The sequence below is a fragment of the Ranitomeya imitator genome, chromosome 5 (assembly GCF_032444005.1).
Source record: "Ranitomeya imitator isolate aRanImi1 chromosome 5, aRanImi1.pri, whole genome shotgun sequence".
NCBI lineage: Eukaryota > Metazoa > Chordata > Amphibia > Anura > Dendrobatidae > Ranitomeya > Ranitomeya imitator.
In genome coordinates, this window is record NC_091286.1 from 264,174,334 (window position 1) to 264,195,824 (window position 21,491).

Below are 21,491 nucleotides of genomic sequence, written 5' to 3' on the forward strand. Positions count from 1 at the left end.
TAGAATATAAGACATATTTTCAGTTGTTTCACACTTTTTTGTTAAGTATATAATTCCACATGTGTTATAGTCATAGTTTTGATGCCTTCAGTGTGAATTTACAATTTTCCTAGTCATGAAAATACAGAAAAATCTTTAAATGAGAAGGTGTGTCCAAATTTTTGGTCTGTACTGCATGTTCTCAATCAACCCAAAAAACTCATAAATATCAAAGCTTAATATTTTTGGAAGTTGTAGTGTTTTTATTTTTAGATTTGGCTATCTTAGGATGATATCTAGGTAACTATTACTGTGCAAAATTATAAGGCAACTTAATAAAAACCAAATATATTCCCATCTCACTTGTTTATTTTCACCAGGTAAACCAATATCACTGCACAAAATTTAGAAATAAAAACATTTCTGACATGCAAAAACAAAACCCCCCAAAATTAGTGACCAATGTAGCCACCTTTCTTTATGATGACACTCAACAGCCTTCCTTCCATATATTCTGTCAGTTTCTTGATCTTTTTACGATCAAAATTGTGTGCAGCAGCCACCACATCCTCCCAGACACTGTTCTGAGAGGTGTACTGTTTTCCCTCCCTGTAGATCTCACATTTTATGAGGGACCACATGTTCTCTATGGGGTTCAGATCAGGTGAACAAGGGGGCCACGTCATTATTTTTTCTTCTTTGAGACCTTTACTGGCCAGCCACGCTGTGAAGTAGTTGGAGGCATGTGATGGAGCATTGTCCTGAATGAAAATCATGTTTTGAACAATGCAGACTTCTTCCTGTACCACTGCTTGAAGAAGTTGTCTTCCAGAAACTGGCAGTAGGTCTGGGAGTTGAGCTTCACTCCATCCTCAACCCGAAAAGGTCCCACGAGTTCATCTTTGATGATACCAGCCCATACCAGTACCCAACCTCCACCTTGCTGGCGTCTGAGTCGGAGTGGAGCTCTCTGCCCTTTACTGATCCAGCCACTGGCCAATCAAGAGTCACTCTCATTTCATCAGTCCATAAAACCTTTGAAAAGTCAGTCTTAAGATATTTCTTGGCCCAGTCTTGACATTTTATCTTATGTTTCAAAGGTGGTCATTTTTCAGCCTTTCTTACCTTGGCCATGTCCCTGAGTATCGCACACCTTGTGCTTTTTGTTACTCCAGTAACGTTGCAGCTCTGAAATATGGCAAAACTGGTGGCAAATGGCATCTTGGCAGCTTCACGCTTGATTTTCCTCAATTCATGGGCAGTTATTTTTGCGCCTTTTTTTGCCAAACATGTTTCTGTTGGCTATTTGCCATGAAACGCTTGATTGTTCGGTGATCATGCTTCAAAAGTTTGGCAATTTCAAGACTGCTGCATCCCTCTGCAAGACATTTCACAATTTTGGACTTTTCAGAGCTCATCATATCTCTCTTCTGACCCATTTTGCAAAGGAAAGGAAGTTGCCTAATAATTAAGCACACCTCATATAGGGTTTAGATGTAATTAGACAACACCCCTCCTCATTACAGAGATGCACATCACCTGATTTACTTAATTGGTAGTTGGCACTCAAGCCTCAACGGCTTGGAGTAGGACAACATGTATAAAAAGTATCATGTGATCAAAATACAACTTGCCTAATAATTCTGCACGCAGTGTATGAAGAACCTGCAGTCCTCATTGGCCCCTATCTCCATCTCATGTCCTGATTCTGCACTGAAGCATTACAATGAAACCCTGCAAGTGCCCTGGGTGAAATTGCACCTCCTATACATAGAACAACTCGGCACACATGGCGACAACCGTGGCACACGCTGCAAACATTTCCTGCAGCGGAGCTCCAGGTGTGCCGAACGTCTGTGGAGAAAATCTAATCTACCCGAAGATTTCATCCATTATAAGTTCATGCTTAAGACATACAACTCTGCCCTGAACCTCTCCAAACAAACCTACTTTAACACCCTCATCACCTCACTGTCCAATAACCCTAAACGTGTCTTTGACACTTTTCATTCTCTACTCAACCCAAGAGTACATGCCCCAACCACGGATCTCCGCGATGACGATCTGGCCAATTACTTCAAAGAAAAAATTGACCACACCCGACAGGAAATTATCTCCCAATCCCTTCATACTATGCACTGTCCTCCCTCCCCCATTGCATCTAGTTCACTCTCTGACTTTGAACTAGTTACAGAAGAACTGTACCAGAAGTAATCAGGCTCCTTGCATCTTCTCGCCCGACCACTTGCACCAGTGACCCCATTCCGTCACATCTCCTCCAGTCCCTTTCCCCTGCTGTCACCTCTCACCTAACAAGAAAATTCAACATTTCTCTCTCTTCGGTATCTTTCCCTCCTCATTTAAGCATGCCATCATACATCCATTACTTAAAAAACCATCCCTCGACCAAAACTGTGCCACTAATTATAGACCTGTCTCTAATCTTCCCTTCATCTCTAAACTCCTCGAACGCCTGGTCCACTCCCGTCTTATCCACTATATCTCAGATAACTCACTTCTTGACCCTCTACAATCTGGTTTCCGCTCTTTACACTCTACTGAAACTGCCCTCACTAAAGTCTCTAATGATCTACTATCCGCTAAATCTAATGGTCACTACTCCATGCTAATTCTCTTGGATCTTTCCGCAGAATTCAATACTTTGGATCATCAGCTCCTCCTCATTATGCTTTACTCCATCGGCCCAAGGACACTGTTCTCTCCTCGTTCTCCTCCTATCTCTCTGACCGCTCTTTCATTGTATCTTTTGCTGGTTCCTCTTCTTCTCACCTTCCCCTTACTGTTGGGGTTCCTCATGGATCAGTCATAGGCCCCCCTCCTCTTCTCTTTGTATACTGCCCCTATTGGACAAACAATCAGTAGATTTGCGTTTCAGTACAATCTCTGTGCTGATGACACCTAATTATACACTTCTCCTGATATCACGCCTGCCTTTTTAGAAAACACCCATGATTGTCTTACCACTGTCTCTAACATAATGTCCTCCCTCTATCTGAAACTGAACTTGTCAAAAACTGAACTCCTCGTGTTCTCTCCCTCTACTAACCGACCTTTGTCTGACATTGCCATCTCCGTGAGTGGGTCCACCCTAACTCCCAAGCAACATGCCCGCTGCCTTTGGGTCATACTTGATTCCGAGCTTTTATTCACCCCCCACATCCGTTCACTGGCTCGCTCTTCTTATCTGCATCTCAAAAACATTTCTTGAATTTGCCCTTTTCTTACTTTCAACTCTGAAAAAACTCTTACTGTTGCACTTATTCATTCTCGCCTGGACTATTGTAACTTTCTACTAATTGGCTAAACTCTTACCAAACTCTCCCCTCTCCAATCTGTCCTGAATGCTGCAGCCAGGATCATATTCCTCACCAATTGTTATACTGATGCCTCTACCTTGTGCCAGTCATTACATTGCTTACCCATTCACTCAAGAATCCAGTACAAAACTACTACCCTCATCCACAGAGCACTCCATTACTGAGCACCACCCTTCATCTCCTCTCTGGTCTCAGTCTACCACCCTACCCGTGCTCTCCGATCTGCTAATGACCTGAGGTTAGCATCCTCAATAATCAGAACCTCCTACTCCCGTCCAAGACTTTTCACATGCTGCACCAATTCTTTGGAATGCACTACCGAGGTTAATAAGATTAATCCCCACAGTTTTAAGCGTGCCCTAAAAATGCATTTGTACAGACTGGCCGACCGCCTCAACGCATTAACCTAACTATCCCTGGGTGGCCCACTCAAAAAACTTAAACCATAATCAGGCTCCTCGCATCATGTTCTCATACACTTTATGCATTTAATAGCCCTCTATGTCTGTACTGTTACATATTTAGGCTGCTAACTCGTTCATGCAGCTTTACATGAACACCAAATCCTTACACTATGGCTGGTCTGAACAACGAAAGCAATTGTTACATCCACCTCTCGTGTCTCCCCTTTTTCCTCATAATTTGTAAGCTTGAGAGAAGGGCCCTCACTCCTCCTCGTATCTGTTTTGAACTGTGATTATTGTTATGCTGTAATGTCTACTGTTTGTACAAATCCCCTCTATAATTGAAAGCGCTGCGGAATATGTTGGCACTATATAAATACAATTATTATTACAATTATTATTATTATTATTATTAAAAAGCGTCTTTTAGTGTTTAACAGCAGCCAAACATAAAAAATCGATATAAATCTTGTATTGCGGTAATTGCACCAACCTGGAGAATAAAGTTTTCTAATCACTTATGCCACAGGAGGAACAGCATAAAAAATAAATACAACCAATTCACCTGTTTTGTTCATTCTGCCTCCCAAAGATCGCTGAGCGCTTCGGAGTTTTTGTGTAAATCTCTGAAATACATGGTTCAGAAGATTCCCTATAATGAGGCAAATAGAAGCACTTTGGACACCATAGGACCTGTGATCTGGCGGTGTACATCTTCTTAACATGGCATAAAAGTGCAGTCGGCCACAGTTTTGTACACTTCAAACTACACCTCTCAACGAATTCATCTAGGGGTGCAGTGATCATATTGACTCCATGGGTGCGTGACAGAATTTTATACCATTGGGCAGTGAAGACAAAATAACTACATTTTTACCACCAAAATTTTGTTTTAGCCCTGGATTTTACATTTTCACACAAGAAGTGGGTAAAAATGGCACCATAATTTGTCCCACAATTTCTACTGAACATGGCAATACCCCATATGTGGCTGTACAGTACTGTTTAGTCATATGGAGAGACTCGGGAGGGACCGAGCGCTATTTATCTCCTAGGAGCATAGATTTTCCTAGGATAGTTTGTGGACTCCATATACACAGAGCCCCCTAATTGCTAGAGGAGCAGAATCCCCCCTCAAGTTGCCCCATTTTGAAAATTATACCCCTTTGGGAATTCATCTACAATTGTAGTGATGATTTTTGACTCCATGAGTGTTTTCCAGAAACAAGCAGCAATGAAAATTGCAAACTGCCATTGTAGTGACCAGTACGTTGTAATGACCAGTACGTTATGTCCAGCTCATGTTTCTGGAGACATGCACCTGTAAGTTAGGAGGGCTTTCATCGCTTCAGAAATGCCAAACGTGTGGACACTATATGTGGTTTAGGTACACTGAAGGGCTCAGAAGGGAAATGTGCATTTGGATTTGGGAGCTCAAGATTGGCTGAATTTCTTTTGAGGGGCAAGGAGCCATTTCACTTTAACAGAGCCTTTGTACTACAGGTTACGTGGAAGTCCCCTATATTTCAATTAACACAAGACAGATCTGAGGGGGCTGTTGATTGATTTGAAGGTTTTAATGGGAACATTTTACATAATGTTTGGGATCACCTTTATCTGGTACTCTACGCTGAGCACTTACTTTGGGGTTTCCATCTAAGGCTAGCGTCACATTGCGTTAGGGCAGTCCATTTAGCGCATAGCGCTACGGACTGCGCTAACGCAATGTCCCAAAAGGGATTGCGTTAGCCGATCCCGCTAGCGCAGATCCCCGATCTGCACTAGCGAGGAATGGACCGCGAACGCTGCAAGCAGCGTTCACGGCCCGTCACTCAGATGACGGCACATCGCTAGCGCACTCCCAATGTGGGCATGCGCTAGCGATGCGTTCGCCATTACAGGCAATGGCGGCGTTAACGGACTACATTACACCGCGTTATGCTACGGTGTAACGTAGTCCGTTAAACGCGGTCACATAACGCAATGTGACCCAGCCTAAATCTCCTGAGTGATGTGAAAGTAAACAACTCAGGAAGAGACGTTACAGCCAGGGAACCGTGTGCTAGTAAGGGCCAAACGGCCCTAGAACTATACTACCACATGGAGGCAGTGCCCTACTGAGTAATGAGGAGAGTACATCCTTCAAGCCAATCTATGAGGTCTGGCCGAAGGGAGATGAAGAGACTCCGGATCAAGTGTTGCATTGAAATATGCTCCGTCCATGCTGCTCTGAACTGGAAGTGACAGCAGGATTGAGGTCCCTGGAAAAGCCACATGATGCCACCCAAGGAAGGGCTGTCGGCGATGATTAAAAATGGTTTACTGTGCCTGTGGAGGCCGTAAGAGATGACAACACCACCTTTGGAAGATAGATGAAAAGACAACTACTTAAGCAGGTGGCTGAAACTCTGGAGACTCAAGAGACACCCTTGCAGGAGGAACCACAAAGAACCGAATGTTCAAGTGCTGGCATTCCCCCTAAGGGTATGTGCACACGTCAGGATTTCTTGCAGAAATTTCCTGGCAAAAACCAGACATTTCTGCCAGAAATCCGCATGCGTTTCTTTCGCGTTTTTATGAGTTTTTTTACGTGGTTTTTTTGCGTTTTTGTGCGGTTTTTTTGTGTTTTTCCCAATGCATTAAATAGCGGGAAAAACGTGAAAAATCCGCAAAATTAATGAACATGCTGCTTTCTTTACCGCAATGCGTTTTTTTCGTGGAAAAAAATGCATGTGCACAAAAATTGCAGAATGTATTCTAAATGATAGGATGCATATGTCTGCGTTTGTATAGCGTTTTTATCACGAAAAAATGCGAAAACAGGAAAAAAACCTGAACGTGTGCACATACCCTAACTGTTATGCACAAGTTGAATTCGTTTGGGAGCAAATCAAACAGAAGACCAAAAAGTGCACTTAATTTTTGTCAGAAATTGGGCTATCTTTGAGGGAGCTCCGGTTACTTAGGGATTCCCCTAGCCCAAAGACATGAGATCTAAAAGGGAGGAGGAGTGTAAGAATGTCCGATGTAAAGGCTGAAGATATCTAGTGCTGTGTGGTATTTTTGTACAAGTGTAATGACCCAGGACGGGCTGGTTCTGGCTCTGTCCTGGTCAGGTCAGGATTAAGATACTTCGCCTCTATTTGGTTCTGGGGTGGCTATTTAATGCTGGTAGTTCCTGGGTCCAGTGTCTGTGATACTTCCTTTTACTCGGCTAGGGATTGCTGACCCAGGTCACTCATTTGTAATCATTGTGCCTCTGTGCTTGTGAGCTTTTTTGTGTATGACCCGGTTTGTCCCCGGACTTCTGCCTTTGTGCTCTGCTCTGTACTGACTTGTCCTTCCTAGTTCTTGGCTCTCCATTTGACTAAGTTTACATTTTGTGCCCAGTGTTCCACGCACTCAGTTGCTTCCCCGTCCTCAAGTACGGTAGCTCCGCCTCCTGCGATCACTGTGCTTAGTGTCAGGTCCTGTGTACACTGCGTGCTTTAGCTCTCACACTCCCTGCGCTCAGTTCTGGGCCCCGTACAAGCGCCCCCTAGGCTCCTCAGGTGACACACAGTGTCACTACATTATCACCGATCCACTTTCAAAATTTGCTTGAGGGCACTTTTGTTTGTCTGTATATATGGATCCGCTGTGTGCTTTGTCTGAGCAGGTAACTAATCTGACTCAGATGATGCAAAATCTGTCTGTGGAGCAAAGGTCCTTAGTGGCATCTCACCAACAGGTGCGGAGAGAACTTGCTGAGACTGTTAAATACGTTCAGAGTGATTCTTTTGTTTCCTGCTGTAAAGATGGGGGTGTGTCTGAAGTTTCATTACTTTCGTCTGAACCCTCTGTCAAACTTCCAGACACATTTTCTGGGGACAAGAGTAAATTCCAGGTGTTTAAGGAGGGATGCAAACTACTGTGTTCTTTGCTTCCTCGGTCTTCAGGCGATGAGAGCCAAAGGGTGGGCATTGTCATTTCTCTTGGAGGAAGGGTCCACAGTCCTGGGCTAATTCCCTGTCTCCCACCACCCCTGAGAGAATGTCTGTTGATCGGTTCTTTGAGGCATTGGGGCTGATTTACGATGAACTGGATTATGTGAGGTTGGCTGAGGACAACATTATGAGTCTCTCTCAGGGAAAGCTCTCAGCCGAATGGCATTGTTCTGAGTATTGACGTTGGGCTCCTGAGATTACTAGGAACGGCTCTGCACTCAGAGGGTTGTTCCGAAGAGGTTTGCCCAACAACCTTAAGGATGCGTTGACTTCGCATCCACCACCCGACTCTTTGGAGGAGGCCATGACGCAGGGCATTCGAATGGATAGCAGGCTTCATGAAAGAGCAATGGTGCAATGTGAGACTCCCTCACTTTCTACCAACTCTGAACCCGCATCATCTGTTGAGCCCATGGAGGTAGGATCTGTCTCCGTGAATGAGATGTCGTAGAGAGAATAAGCTCTGTTTCTACTGTGGGTCCACGGGACATCGTGAAAAGACTGCTCTTCCTGCCCTATGTCTTCCAAGGTGTCAGGAAACGCCCAAGTCTGGGTAACTGTCGTAACTGTCGAGGAGATTGCCCAGACTCCCATTTACATTTTTTCTCGGTTTCCAAGTTATTGCTTGAAGTTGATCTTGGTGTAAACAGCTTTTTTTTCTACGCTGCAGCTTTTGTGGATTGTGGGTCCACTGTGAATTTGATTGGCTCCAGCTTCGAGGCCCAGTGTAGAATAGGTACAGCTAGGTTGGCTACTCCCATAAAAGTGGTGGCTATCAACTCTACATCCCTCACCAAGAACGGGATCTGTTCTGTGTCAGAGGACTTCGTCCTCAAGGTGGGCCCCGTACACACTAAATGGTCACCTGTTTTGCTCTGAACAACTTGCTTGCGGGGTTGGTGTTGGGGTTCCCTTGGTTGCAATGTCATAATCAAGTCATCAACTGGGAATCTCGTGATATTGTTAATTGGGGTCCAAATTATGTTAAAAAATGCCTAATATTTGCATCTGTCTTGTCTGTTGGCTCTGTAGGGTATTCCGGAGTACTTGAAGGACTTCGAAGATGTGTTCTCTGAAAGCAAGGCTGAGATTTTACCACCGCATTGCCCTTTTGATTGTGCCATTGACCTGATTCCGGGGACTAAATTGCTCAAGACCCATCTGTAAAATCTTTCGGGTCCTGAGCAGGTTACCATGAAAGATTATATTTCCGAGATTCTTCGAAAGGGGCACATTTGCCCTTCTGTTTCTCCTGTGGTGGCAGGGTTCTTTTTTGTTAAGAAAAAAAAGATGGTGGTCTCTGCCCATCCCTCGACTTTCGAGAACTTAATAAGATCACGGTAAGAAATACTTACCCGCTTCCACTCATGCCTGATTTGTGTAACCAATTATCTGGGACTAAATGGTTTTCGAAGCTGGACTTGCAGGGGGCATATAACTTGATTCGAAAATGTGAGGGGGATGAGTAGAAGTCGGCATTTCTCACATCGAAAGGATTGTTCAAGAACCTTGTTATGACTTTTGGGTTGACAAATGCTCCTGCGGTCTTTCAGAATTCCATCAATTATGTGTTCTCTGATTTGATTGGGCTGTTTGTGGTCATATATTTAGATGATATTAAGATTTTTTCATCTGATAAGCAGGCTCATATTGGTCATCTGCATACGATTCTCCAGAGGCTCCGGGAAAATCAGCTGTTCGCCGAATTAGAGAAATGTTCATTCTTTGTTCAGGAACTGTCTTTTGGGGGGTTCATTGTGTCCTGTGAGCAGTTTTGCATGGATCCCAAGAAGGTTCAGGCCATTGTGGACTGGGTCCAGCCTCAGGATCTGAAAGGTCTGCAACCCTTCTTGGAATTTGCTAATTATTACTGTAGGTTTATTAAAAGGTTCTCACAGGTAGTTAAGCCCCTCACTGATTTGACGCAGAAAGGGGCTGATGTTAAGAACTGGTCAGTCCAAAGCTGTTTTGGCATTTTTGTCCTAAAAAAATTATTTATGACTGCTCCGGTTTTGGTTAAGCCTGATCCATCTGAGCCCTTTGTGGTAGAGGTGGATGCTTCGGAGGTGGAGGTGGGGGCGGGGTTGTCCCAGGGGCCCGCCACATCGACCATTCTGAGACCATGTGCCTTCTCTTCTAAGAAGTTCTCCCCGGCAGAAAGGAACTATGATGTGGGCAATCGAGAACTTCAGGCTGTTAAGTTGGCTTTTGAGGAATGGAGGCATTTTTTCGAGGGAGCAACTCATTCAATTACCGTGGTGACTGATCATAAGAACATGGCGTACATAGAGTCTGTTAAAAGGTTGACTCCTAGGCAGGCTAGGTGGTCACTTTTTTTTCCCGGTTCCTCTTCTCAATCACTTTTCGTTCAGGATCCAAGAATGAAAAGGCCGATGCCTTGTCCCAGAGTTTTAATCCAGTCACTCCCTCCGTACCTTCATCCTCCATTCTTCAACCTGGGGTAGTGGTGGCTGATGTGTCGTTAGGGCTGGAACGGGAGATTTGAGAAGCTCAGTCTCAAGCTCACCAGTCCAAACTGGTTGATAAATTGTTTGTGCCTATTCAGTTTCGACTTGGGGTTCTCCGTGAGTTCCATGACTCAGCTCTGAGTGGACATCTCAGGATCTCAGCTACTGGTTAGGCCATTGCGAGGGTTTTTTGGTGACCCTCGCTTACATCTGATGTTAAGAAGTTTGTGTCTGCCTGTGAAGTGTGTGCCCGCGCTAAGAGCTCTCATAACGGGCCGGCCGGGGAATTGGGGCCTTTGCCAGTTCCTGATAAACCATGGACACATTTGTCCATGGATTTTATCACCAATCTTCACCCTTCCAAGGGTAATACGGTCATATGGATGGTGGTTGACAGGTTTTCGAAACAAGCACACTTTGTACCTTTGGCGGCGTTCCCATCTGCGGAGACTTTGTCTAGGTTGTTCCTTGAGCATGTGGTGTGATAGCATGGTTTGCCCTGTTAAGGGCAGAGCAAAGTACTGCAGTGCGCAGGCGCTGGAAAGGTCAGAGAGGCCCAGCACCTGCGCACTGCTGTACTTTGCACAAAGTATGCCTGCGCCGGAGCCGCGGCGTGAAGACCAGAAGAGGACGTCATGGAATGAAGATAGGAGGCGCCGGAGCGGACCTGAGACACCCATTTGGCCGGACCAGCAGCGGGACCACCCCTGGGTGAGTGTAATCTAACCTCTTTTTCTCCTCTTTCAGGATACATCGGGGGCTTATCTACAGCATTACAGAATGGTGTAGATAAGCCCCTGATGACGGTGAGCTTACCTCACCATCGATTTTGGGGGTGACAGGTTCCCTTTAACAAGCGCATCCGGCCGGAAATTCATGCACCGGTGACCCCCATCACATGATCGGGGGTCATCGGTGCATTGGCATAACAACTAGAGGTCTACTGCAGACTTCTATGGTTGTTGATGCCTGATCCACCCTGTGGTCGGCGCTCATAGCAATGCTGTAATTTAGCTACATATGGGCGATTTGAGCATCGCTCCTATGTAGCAGAGCATGGCAAAAGTGAAAAAAAAAGTTTTAAAAAATATGAAAAAATAAAAAAATGACTAAACGTTTAAAACACCCCCCTTTTGCCCCATTCAAAATAAAACAATAAGAACATGAAACATACACATATTTGGTACTGCTGTGTTCAGAATCGACCAATCTATCAATAAAAAAGGGTTAACCTGATCGCTAAATGGCATAGCGAGAAAAAAGTTAAAAACACCAGAATTACGCTTTTTTGGTCACCATAACATTGCATTAAAATGCAATAATGGGCAATCAAAGGAATGTGTCTGCACCAAAATGGTATTATTAAAAATGTCAGCTCGGCATGCAAAAAATAAGCCTTCACCCATCCCATAGTGCTTATTGTATTGTTTGTTCTTTTTGTTTTTTTACTACCTGATGAAGGCTGCACTGTAAAAATAGCAGCCGAAACGCGTTGTACTGTTTTTTAAAAAAATTTACAAATATATTTTATTTTGAGAAAATAAATGAATTTTTTAACATTTTTCACTTGAAGTGGATGAATTCAAAAAATCCGTAGGTGCTTAGCGCCACATTTACTTGGAGTTTTTTTTTTTTTTTTTCTCTTTGAAATTGCCACCTATGTGGATCTGAAGCAGGATCAACACATAGTTCTCCAAAGTGAGCTGCACACCTTATTGGATTATAAAACATACGAAGAAGAGTTGCCTAAAGAATTGATTCCTTGAGAATCTCAACGTGCATTTCTTACCGATAGAAGGTGAGCATAACTACAAATAAAAGAAATGTTTTTAACTTGTTGGTAAAAACGTATTACGCTCAGAGGAAGCGCCGCACTTGTCTCTTTTTTTTTTTTTTTTTTTTCCCCCTCTTTCCCTAAACCAGGGTATTTCTAAAGTCTCCTAAGATGTGCAATGTATTCCATAGGGCCCTGCTGAAACCTTTGGGGGCTGTCGAAGAAGGGTCTTTGGATCCCTCGCCACCCGTTTCGGTGGATGGTCAGGAGCAGTACGAGGTGGAGCGCATTGTGGACTCCTGGATGGTCCGTCGTACCCTCCAGTATCTTGTGCACTGGAAAGGGTATGGTCCGGAGGAACAATCCTGGGTTCCTGCCCGATCGGTTCATGCCAATCGTCCGGTGCGGTCCTTCCGATTTCCTGGGAAATCTGGGGTCCGGTGGCCCCCATTGAGAAGTACTGTCATGACTCAGGATGGAGTGGTTCTGGCTCTGTCCTGGTCAGGGTTAAGATGCTTGCTTCTCTTTGGTTCGGGGATGGCTATTTAATGCTGGTAGTTCCTGGGTCCAGTGATGGCGATACTTCTGTTTACTTGGCTAGGGATTGCTGACCCAGGTTACTCATCTGTGCCTCTGTGCGTGTGAGCTTTTCTGTGTATGACCCGGTTCGTCCCCTGACTTCTGCCTCTGTGTTCTGCTCTGTACTGCCCTGTCCTTTCTGGTTCTTTAACCCTTGGCTCTCCATTTGACAACGTTTACGTTTTGTGCCTCGTATTCCGCACTCTCAGTTGCTTCCCCGTCCTCACGAGTGGTAGCTCTGCCCCCTGCGATCACATGACTGTTTAGTGCTAGGTCCTGTGCACACTGCATGCTTTAGCTCTCACACTCCATGCACTCTGTTCTGGGCCCCATACAAGCACTTCCTAGGCTCCTCAGGTGACACACACAGTGTGTCACTACAATAAGGACAGGCATCTGCGGTTCAAATGAGACCTTGTGGAACTAATCAGAAGAGGGATAGTTTCAGGAGGGACCAGTTTGGAAGGGGCACCAGGTCAGGTGGCTTTGATGATGCAGTTACCTGGTATGAAAAGCCAGGGCTCAAAACGGGAAAGAATTTGGTGCCCACAAGAGGGATGATCAGGACATATGGAAGCTGAGACTGAAGCTCTAGTCAATGGCTTGTGGCATATCTGAAAGTAGAATCCAGATAATGCCAGGCAAGCTCCAGAATTCAGATGACGCCGGCCAAGGCCCAAAGACCAGACCTGCACTAGTCAAGATTCGGAGCCCCAGACAATGCTAGTCAAGAACCAAGACCCAGACCTCATCCAACGGGAATTAGAGACATTCGTCGCTGGTCAAGCACCAAAGATTCATGGGGAAATTCCGCTCGAGTGGTGAACAGGAGTCGCGAGTGAGCCAGGACGTTGCTTCTAGCACTGACGTAAAGTATAGGCGTTGGCCTGGGATAGTACAGCAGACAGGATGGGGGACGGTTGATGCAAAAGAGGCCCAGTGAGCTTTCCTAGACTTAGTCAGTTGGACTTTCGGAATAACGGGAAGAACTGAGGGCCCATAATCAGGCCTGTGCTAGAGGAAGGAACTGCACAGTGACTCTCACAGTACTAGGATTACTGCCACTGTTAAGAAGTTATAAGATTATATAAGAAATCATTATAGTGAACCTAAGGATTCATTGTATATTTGACAATGTGCATTGCATGCTGTAATTACTTGCTTTGCAGTGTCTACTGTTGCCATAGTTACCACATTTTCAGCCCATGCATGAAAAAGCAGTTTGATTGGTAACTTCTACCTTGTCCCTGTCTGTGTGTTGCATCCGGTCACCTGCCTAGATTAGCACAATGGGCTACAATTTAATTTACAAGAAATGAAAATATGTTTTTTTTTTCCAATTTGATCTATATGCCGGGAAATTGCTGGATCCCTGAATCAAACTGGACAGAATATGGATTGGTGGTGAGGGATAATTCTGAGAAACGCAGTGCAAAAGGTAAATTATGTCATATAACAAGGGGTAGATGACCATTTGAGCGCACAAATATGAATGAGAAACTTCCTTCAATAATGTCAAAAATGATATGACAGTAACTTTTACATTGAGTGGAGCAGGATAGCATGTATACCTCAGGAATGACCATAATCGCAACACAAATGGCAGTACTGAGTAAAAGGAAAGGAGCCAGCGTATTTCTTCTGCCCAGTTTGTCCATACAAAGACAGCAGACAATATAGGATGGGATTTCCACAGCACCTGTTAAATAATTTTCCACAATTATTTTTTCTTAATTGAATACGTATAAATGATAACATATAAAGAATATAGACCTAGGCATTACAGTTTAGTCCTGTCATGTGGGATGTTGGTTAACTCCATAACTTTATTCAGTAAAAGAGATGAGCGAATATTTCAATATTCCATTTGGATTATGTTTGCCAAATTTGCATTATTTGCCGATTAATTCATTGAATACTTTCCGAACATAGCCAACCACCATTATAGCCAATGGGAGGCAAAAACAAATGCATGTACAACACCTTGGAACGGCCAAAACACATCAAATGAGGGACAGACACCAGGAAAGTGGCCGCAATATACTCACAGTACAAATTGCAGCATGGAACTGCAGCAATCAGCCAGGCATGAGGTATTGGGGTCTGGGACATCATTTACAGCTTTCCAAAGAACGTCACAGTAAGACGAGGTGGGTGAGGGATCAGTGTAGGGCCCCTTTGCTGGGAGCCCTGATAACACATGCAACACCTCTACCTGTTTTCATGCTGAGCCAGTCAGGTGGCACAAATATCAGTTTTCTAGACTACCATTGTCAGAAAAATTTAAGGATAGTAACACAGGTTGTTGAGTGCAAGGAATTGGAGGCCTGACGGTCTTGGAGGCCAACTGCTACAGGCAACACGCCTGAAGGCGACCTAAGCTTAGTGTTTACATTTCCAAAAATTATTGGCAGACACCACCAAATTGTCATCAACTTCACCACAGTAGAAATAGTATAATAGGGACCAACAGCTCTTTCACTACACCCAAACCAGCAGATGGACACCCTACAAGGTGTGTTCACATTTAAAGAAATGAGGGCCTTACATCACAGAAGTGGCATCAATTTCACCACAGTAGAAATAATCTTATAGGGACCAACAGGTCTTTCTCTACACCCAGTCCAGCAGATGAACACCCAACCAAGAGTGCTCACGTTTCCAAAAGTTATTGGCTTACACCACCAAAGTGGCATCAATTTCAACACAGTAGAAATAGTATAATAGGGACCGACATGTCTTTCACTGCACCCAATCCAGCAGATGGACACCCTACCAGGAGTGTTCACATTTCCAAAAATGTTTGGCATACACCACCAAAGTGGCATCAATTTCAATACAGTAGAAATAGTAGAATACGGACCGATTGGTCTTTCACTACACCCAATCCAGCAGATGGACACTAGTGATGAGCGAGTATACTCGTTGCTCAGGTTTTCCCGAGCACGCTCGGGTGATCTCCGAGTATTTGTAAGTGCTCGGAGATTTCGTTTTCGTTGCCTCAGCTTCATAATTTACAGCTGATAGACAGCTTGAATACGTGTGGGCATTCCCTAGCAACCAGGCAACCCCCACATGTACTCAGGCTGGCTAGCAGCCATAAATCATGCAGCTGCAGTCAACAAAAACTAAATCTCCGAGCAGTTACAAATACTCAGAGACAACCCGAGTGTGCTCGGGAAAACCCGCGCAACCAGTACACTCGCTCATCACTAATGGACACCCAACTTGCAGTGTTCACATTTTAAAAAATGAGGGCCTGACACCACCGAAGTGGAATAACTTTCACTAGAATAGAAATAGTATAATTGGGATTGGCATCGTCTTCCACTACAGCTAACACAGCAGATGTAGACCAACTACGACTGTTCACATTTCCACAAATTTGTGTTATCAGCAGCAGCAGCCACAGAAGCGACACTAAAGATATCACAGAGTGCAGTTATGTGACATTAATGCATCACACTAAAAAATGCGATATCACCTAGTCTGTACAGTCTGCGATTGGGGTGCAAAAGTCCTTGGAGATCCATGACATTCATCTTAATGAAAGTGAGGCGGTCAACACTTTTAGGGGACAGCTGTATACGCTTATCCGTCTGGATACCACCAGCAGCACTGAAAACACGTTCTGAGAGATAGCTGGCTGCTAGGCATGATAAAACCTCCAAGGCAAGGCATGTGAGGCGAGCTCAGGTCACTCCTCCACTTTGGAAGACCAAAATGTGAAAGGGTCCAAACCCTCCCTGAGGGTATTGATACTTAGTTCTAGATACTCCTGCACCATCCTCTCCATTCGTTCACCACGTATAAGACTTGGACTCCGTTGTGCTGGTGCATGAGTTGGTCTAAAAAAAGTGCTTCTTCCACTTCCACTACTGCTGCTGCTATTGTTTTGGCATTGACGAATTGATGGGCTGGAGGTTGGAAGTCTACAGCTGCGATGCGAACTGTTTTCTTCACTGCTGTCTTGGGGAAAAGCTCACTTAAGATAGTGCAGAAAGAAGGCACTCATATGTTGGAATCTACCATGAGGTCCAAGCCCATGCTGTGTTGGTGGCTGGGTAACAATGACACTCATTTCCTCAGTCCCCTCCCGTCAACCCCGAACAACAGAGAGGGGAGCATTATCCTCTTCATCTGTCAGTTGCTCGCCCATCACCTCTTCCTTCTCCATTTGATCATCGGATCTTGCACCTTCGATAACAGTCTGTTATCATCACCAGCCCCACTCAACCACAGTACTCCACCCTCCCTTGGCACCCGTCTGTAAGACGACAGTCTTGAACTTTGCGACAATGTTATCCCTTCCGCAGCCTCCTATCCTTCCTCCTCTTCTTCTGGGACCACCCTCTCCTCCCGCAGGCTATTCAAAGTCTGCTCCAGCATATAAATGACCGGTATAGTGATGCTAATGATGGTGTCGTCAGTGCTCACCATCTTAGTAGCCATTTCAAAACTGTGCAGAAGGGTGTAGAGGTCCTTAATCTGTGCCCACTCTGTAAACGTGATATGCGTCACCTCCGTACAGGCTATATGACATACTGCATCAGGGCTCATTGCTACGGTCACAGTCACTGCAACATGTGCAGAGTGGAATTCCACCATGTCGGTACATCACATATCAACCTATTAACTGGCATGGACAAAGACCTCTGTATCGATGCAAGTCGATTAACAGAGGGTGTAAACGGTGGAAATGAACACACAGCTTACGTGCTTTCTGGAGCAGGTCACCTAGGCCTGGATAGGGGCTGAGAAAAAGCTGCACCACCAGGTTGAGGACATAAGCCATGCAAGGCACGTATGTGAGCTTGCCTCGCCATAGGGCCGCCACCAGTTCGCACCGTTATTGGACACGGCCTTCCATGCAGGCTCAGCAGAGACAGCCATTGATCAAATTCAGTCTGTAGAGCTGTCCACAACTCTTCAGCTGTATGACTGCGATCTCCAAGGCATATCAATTTTACGACTGCCTGATTGTGCTGAGCCCTGGCTGCGCAGTATGGAGGTGGTGGGGGATTGTTATGCACTGTTGGAACGCCTGTCTTGTGAAGGCAGAGTTTGAGGGCACAGGTGGAGGCCATAGAGGAGATAGAGGAGGCAGAAGCAGTGGAGGAAATATTAAATGTAGAGGTTTGGCCTACAAGCATTGGGGATTCCAAGACTTGTGGATCAGTGCCTGTCACCACAGCCACGAGAGTCACCCAGTGCCCAGTCAACGAGATGTAACGCCCTTTGCCATGCTTACTCGTCCAAGTGTCTGTGGTTAAATGCACCCTGGCAGACAGACATTTTGTAAAGGAACGGGTGATGTTGTCTGATACATGCTGGTGTAGCAGAGGCACAGCTTTCTTAGAAAAATAATGGCGACTGGGTAACATACATAGTAACATACATAGTAACATAGTTAGTAAGGCCGAAAAAAGACATTTGTCCATCCAGTTCAGCCTATATTCCATCATAATAAATCCCCAGATTTACGTCCTTCTACAGAACCTAATAATTGTATGATACAATATTGTTCTGCTCCAGGAAGACATCCAGGCCTCTCTTGAACCCCTCGACTGAGTTCGCCATCACCACCTCCTCAGGCAAGCAATTCCAGATTCTCACTGCCCTAACAGTAAAGAATCCTCTTCTATGTTGGTGGAAAAACCTTTTCTCCTCCAGACGCAAAGAATGCCCCCTTGTGCCCGTCACCTTCCTTGGTATAAACAAATCCTCAGCGAGATATTTGTATTGTCCCCTTATATACTTATACATGGTTATTAGATCGCCCCTCAGTCGTCTTTTTTCTAGACTAAATAATCCTAATTTCGCTAATCTATTTAGGTATTGTAGTTCTCCCATCCCCTTTATTAATTTTGTTGCCCTCCTTTGTACTCTCTCTAGTTCCATTATATCCTTCCTGAGCACCGGTGCCCAAAACTGGACACAGTACTCCATGTGCGGTCTAACTAGGGATTTGTACAGAGGCAGTATAATGCTCTCATCATGTGTATCCAGACCTCTTTTAATGCACCCCATGATCCTGTTTGCCTTGGCAGCTGCTGCCTGGCACTGGCTGCTCCAGGTAAGTTTATCATTAACTAGGATCCCCAAGTCCTTCTCCCTGTCAGATTTACCCAGTGGTTTCCCGTTCAGTGTGTAATGGTGATATTGATTCCTTCTTCCCGTGTGTATAACCTTACATTTATCATTGTTAAACCTCATCTACCACCTTTCAGCCCAAGTTTCCAACCTATCCAGATCCATCTGTAGCAGAATACTATCTTCTCTTGTATTAACTGCTTTACATAGTTTTGTATAATCTGCAAATATCGATATTTTACTGTGTAAACCTTCTACCAGATCATTAATGAATACGTTGAAGAGAACAGGTCCCAATACCGACCCCTGCGGTACCCCACTGGTCACAGTGACCCAGTTAGAGACTATACCATTTATAACCACCCTCTGCTTTCTATCACTAAGCCAGTTACTAACCCATTTACACACATTTTCCCCCAAGCCAAGCATTCTCATTTTGTGTACCAACCTCTTGTGCGGCACGGTATCAAACGCTTTGGAAAAATCGAGATATACCACGTCCAATGAACACACAGCTTACGTGCTTTCTGGAGCAGGTCACCTAGGCCTGGATAGGGGCTGAGAAAAAGGTAATTGGTACTGGGGAATGTGATGGCCATCAGCTTTTGGAAGCTGTCGATATCCACCAGGTGGAAAGGCAGCATTTCCGTGGCCAACAAATTGGAGATGGTGGAGTTCAACCTCTTAGCTTTGTCATGCATAGGAGAAAACCATCTTTTCTGTTATCACAACTGCAGATCCATGGGCTGGCTGCAGTGCTGTGAGAGAGCGGAGTATGGTGAACCGGACAAACTGCTGGACTGTGAGAGAGGTGCAGGTGGAGTGGAAATGTTACTGTGGATTGAGAAACTTGTGGTGTGATCGTTCTGTGAGATCGGTCAAAAACAGCAGGCAGAAACTACTGCAATCCCTCACACTTAAAATCTGTGCCACTGCCCCCCACCCCCCTCCTTCCTCTCTCTGGGGCACTTTGGAATGCCCGCTCCATCTGCAACAAGCTCCACGTGACCAACGATTTGTTTACTTTCTGCAATCTTTCCTACCTGGCCCTCATTGAGACCTGGCTGACGCCTCCTGACATGGCCTTCCCTGCTGCACTGAGTTACAGTGGCCTCCAATTTACCCACACTACTTGCTCTAGCAACATACATGGTGGAGAAATGGGTTTCATTCTTTTTAAAAACTGATCCTTCAACCCTATCCAACCCCCACCCTCCCTTATCCTCCCTTCTTTTGAGGTTCACTCTTCCCGTATCTACTCTCCTAATGGCTGTCATATACCGACCACCGGGCTCAGTCACTGCCTTCATTGACCAATTCTCCACCTAGCTTGTTCACTTCCTCTCTGCTGATATCCTCACCATCATAATGGGCGACTTTAATATCCCTACTGACACCCGCCAGCCAGCAGCCTCCAAGCTCCTGGCTTCACCCATTGGACTCACTCAGTGGTCCTCCACAACCACCCACACAGATGGACATACACTAGACCCCATCTTCACCCCCCTCGGTTTCTTATCTAATCTCACAATCTTTCCCTTCCCCCTATCTGACCACCATCTACTCACCTTCTCATCCTTGTTCTCCTCACCCGCCCTCCTTGTCCAGCCATTACCACATCCTCGCAGAAACCTCGCACACCTAGACATTCACAGACTCTCAGACTCTCTTCTCCATATCTTCACTCCACAACACGGACAGCACCACCGCTTTCTATAACACCACCCTTACATCAGCCATAGGCTCAGTCGCCCCTCTCATGTATGGCAAAGTGTGACAAATCAATAGGCAGCCCTGGCATAACAATCTCACCAAAAAACTTTGACAAGCATCCAGGGTCACGGAGCAGCGTTGGAAAAAAACACGCCTGCCAGACGACTTTACTACTTTCAAACAAGCTACACTTGCCAACAAATTAGCCTTCACCTCTGCTAAACAGACCTATTTCACAAACCTTGTATTTTCATTATCCTACAACCCAAAACAACATTTAACTCTCTCCTTCGCCCATTACTGCCACCTCCAACTCCCCTCATCTCTTCCGAGGACTTTGCCACCTACTTCAAAACCAAGATCGACCAAACAAGGCAAACCTTTACTGTTCCACCACCCCAACCACTCCATATACCAGACTTCTGCCCTTCCCTAATAACCTCCCTCTCCAACATCACTGAAGGAGAGCTTACTCACCTCCTTTCCAATTCACACCTTACCACCTGTGCACTTGATCCCGTCCCTTCCCACCTGCTCCCCAACCTCACTAACACTCACACAACCTATCGCTATCTTCTGGTACCTTCCCCTCTGCCTTCAAACATGCCACATCACACTCATCCTCACAAAAACTAACCTTGACCCAACTGCAATGCCCAGCTATCACCCCATATCACTGCTTCCATTTGCTTCAAAACTCCATGAGCAGCAATGTCCATGCTCAACTTTCCTCACACCTCTCATCTACCTCTCTCCTTGACAACCACCAATCTGGCTTATGTCCCCACCACTCCACCGAAACTGCCCTGACAAAAATTACTAATGACTTACTCACAGCCAAAGCTAACAGACAGTTCTCCATCCTCCTCCTTTTCGACCTGTCCTCTGCCTTTGACACAGTCGACCACTGCCTACTGCTACAGATTCTTTCTTCCCTTGGCATCAAAGACCTTGCCCTGTCCTGAATTGCCTCATACCTTTGGGATCGCACATTTAGCATTTCCCACTCCCACACTACCTCCTCATCCTGCCCTCTCTCTGTTGGAGTCCCTCAAGGTTCTGTCCTAGGGCCCCTACTTTTTTCCATCTATACTCTTGGCCTAGGACAACTCAAAGTCCCATGGCTTCCTGTACCACCTGTATACGGACGACACTCA

General features: G+C 45.3%; 1 protein-coding gene across 1 annotated transcript in view; it reads right to left on the reverse strand.

The window, feature by feature from the left end:
* Positions 1–21,491, reverse strand: part of SLC22A16 (solute carrier family 22 member 16) — a 174,727-nt gene that overhangs the window by 37,204 nt on the left and 116,032 nt on the right. The window contains exon 5 of the mRNA XM_069726137.1: positions 14,100–14,227. Within this exon, the coding sequence (XP_069582238.1) occupies positions 14,100–14,227 (128 nt within the window). The remainder of the gene's footprint in view (positions 1–14,099; positions 14,228–21,491) is intronic.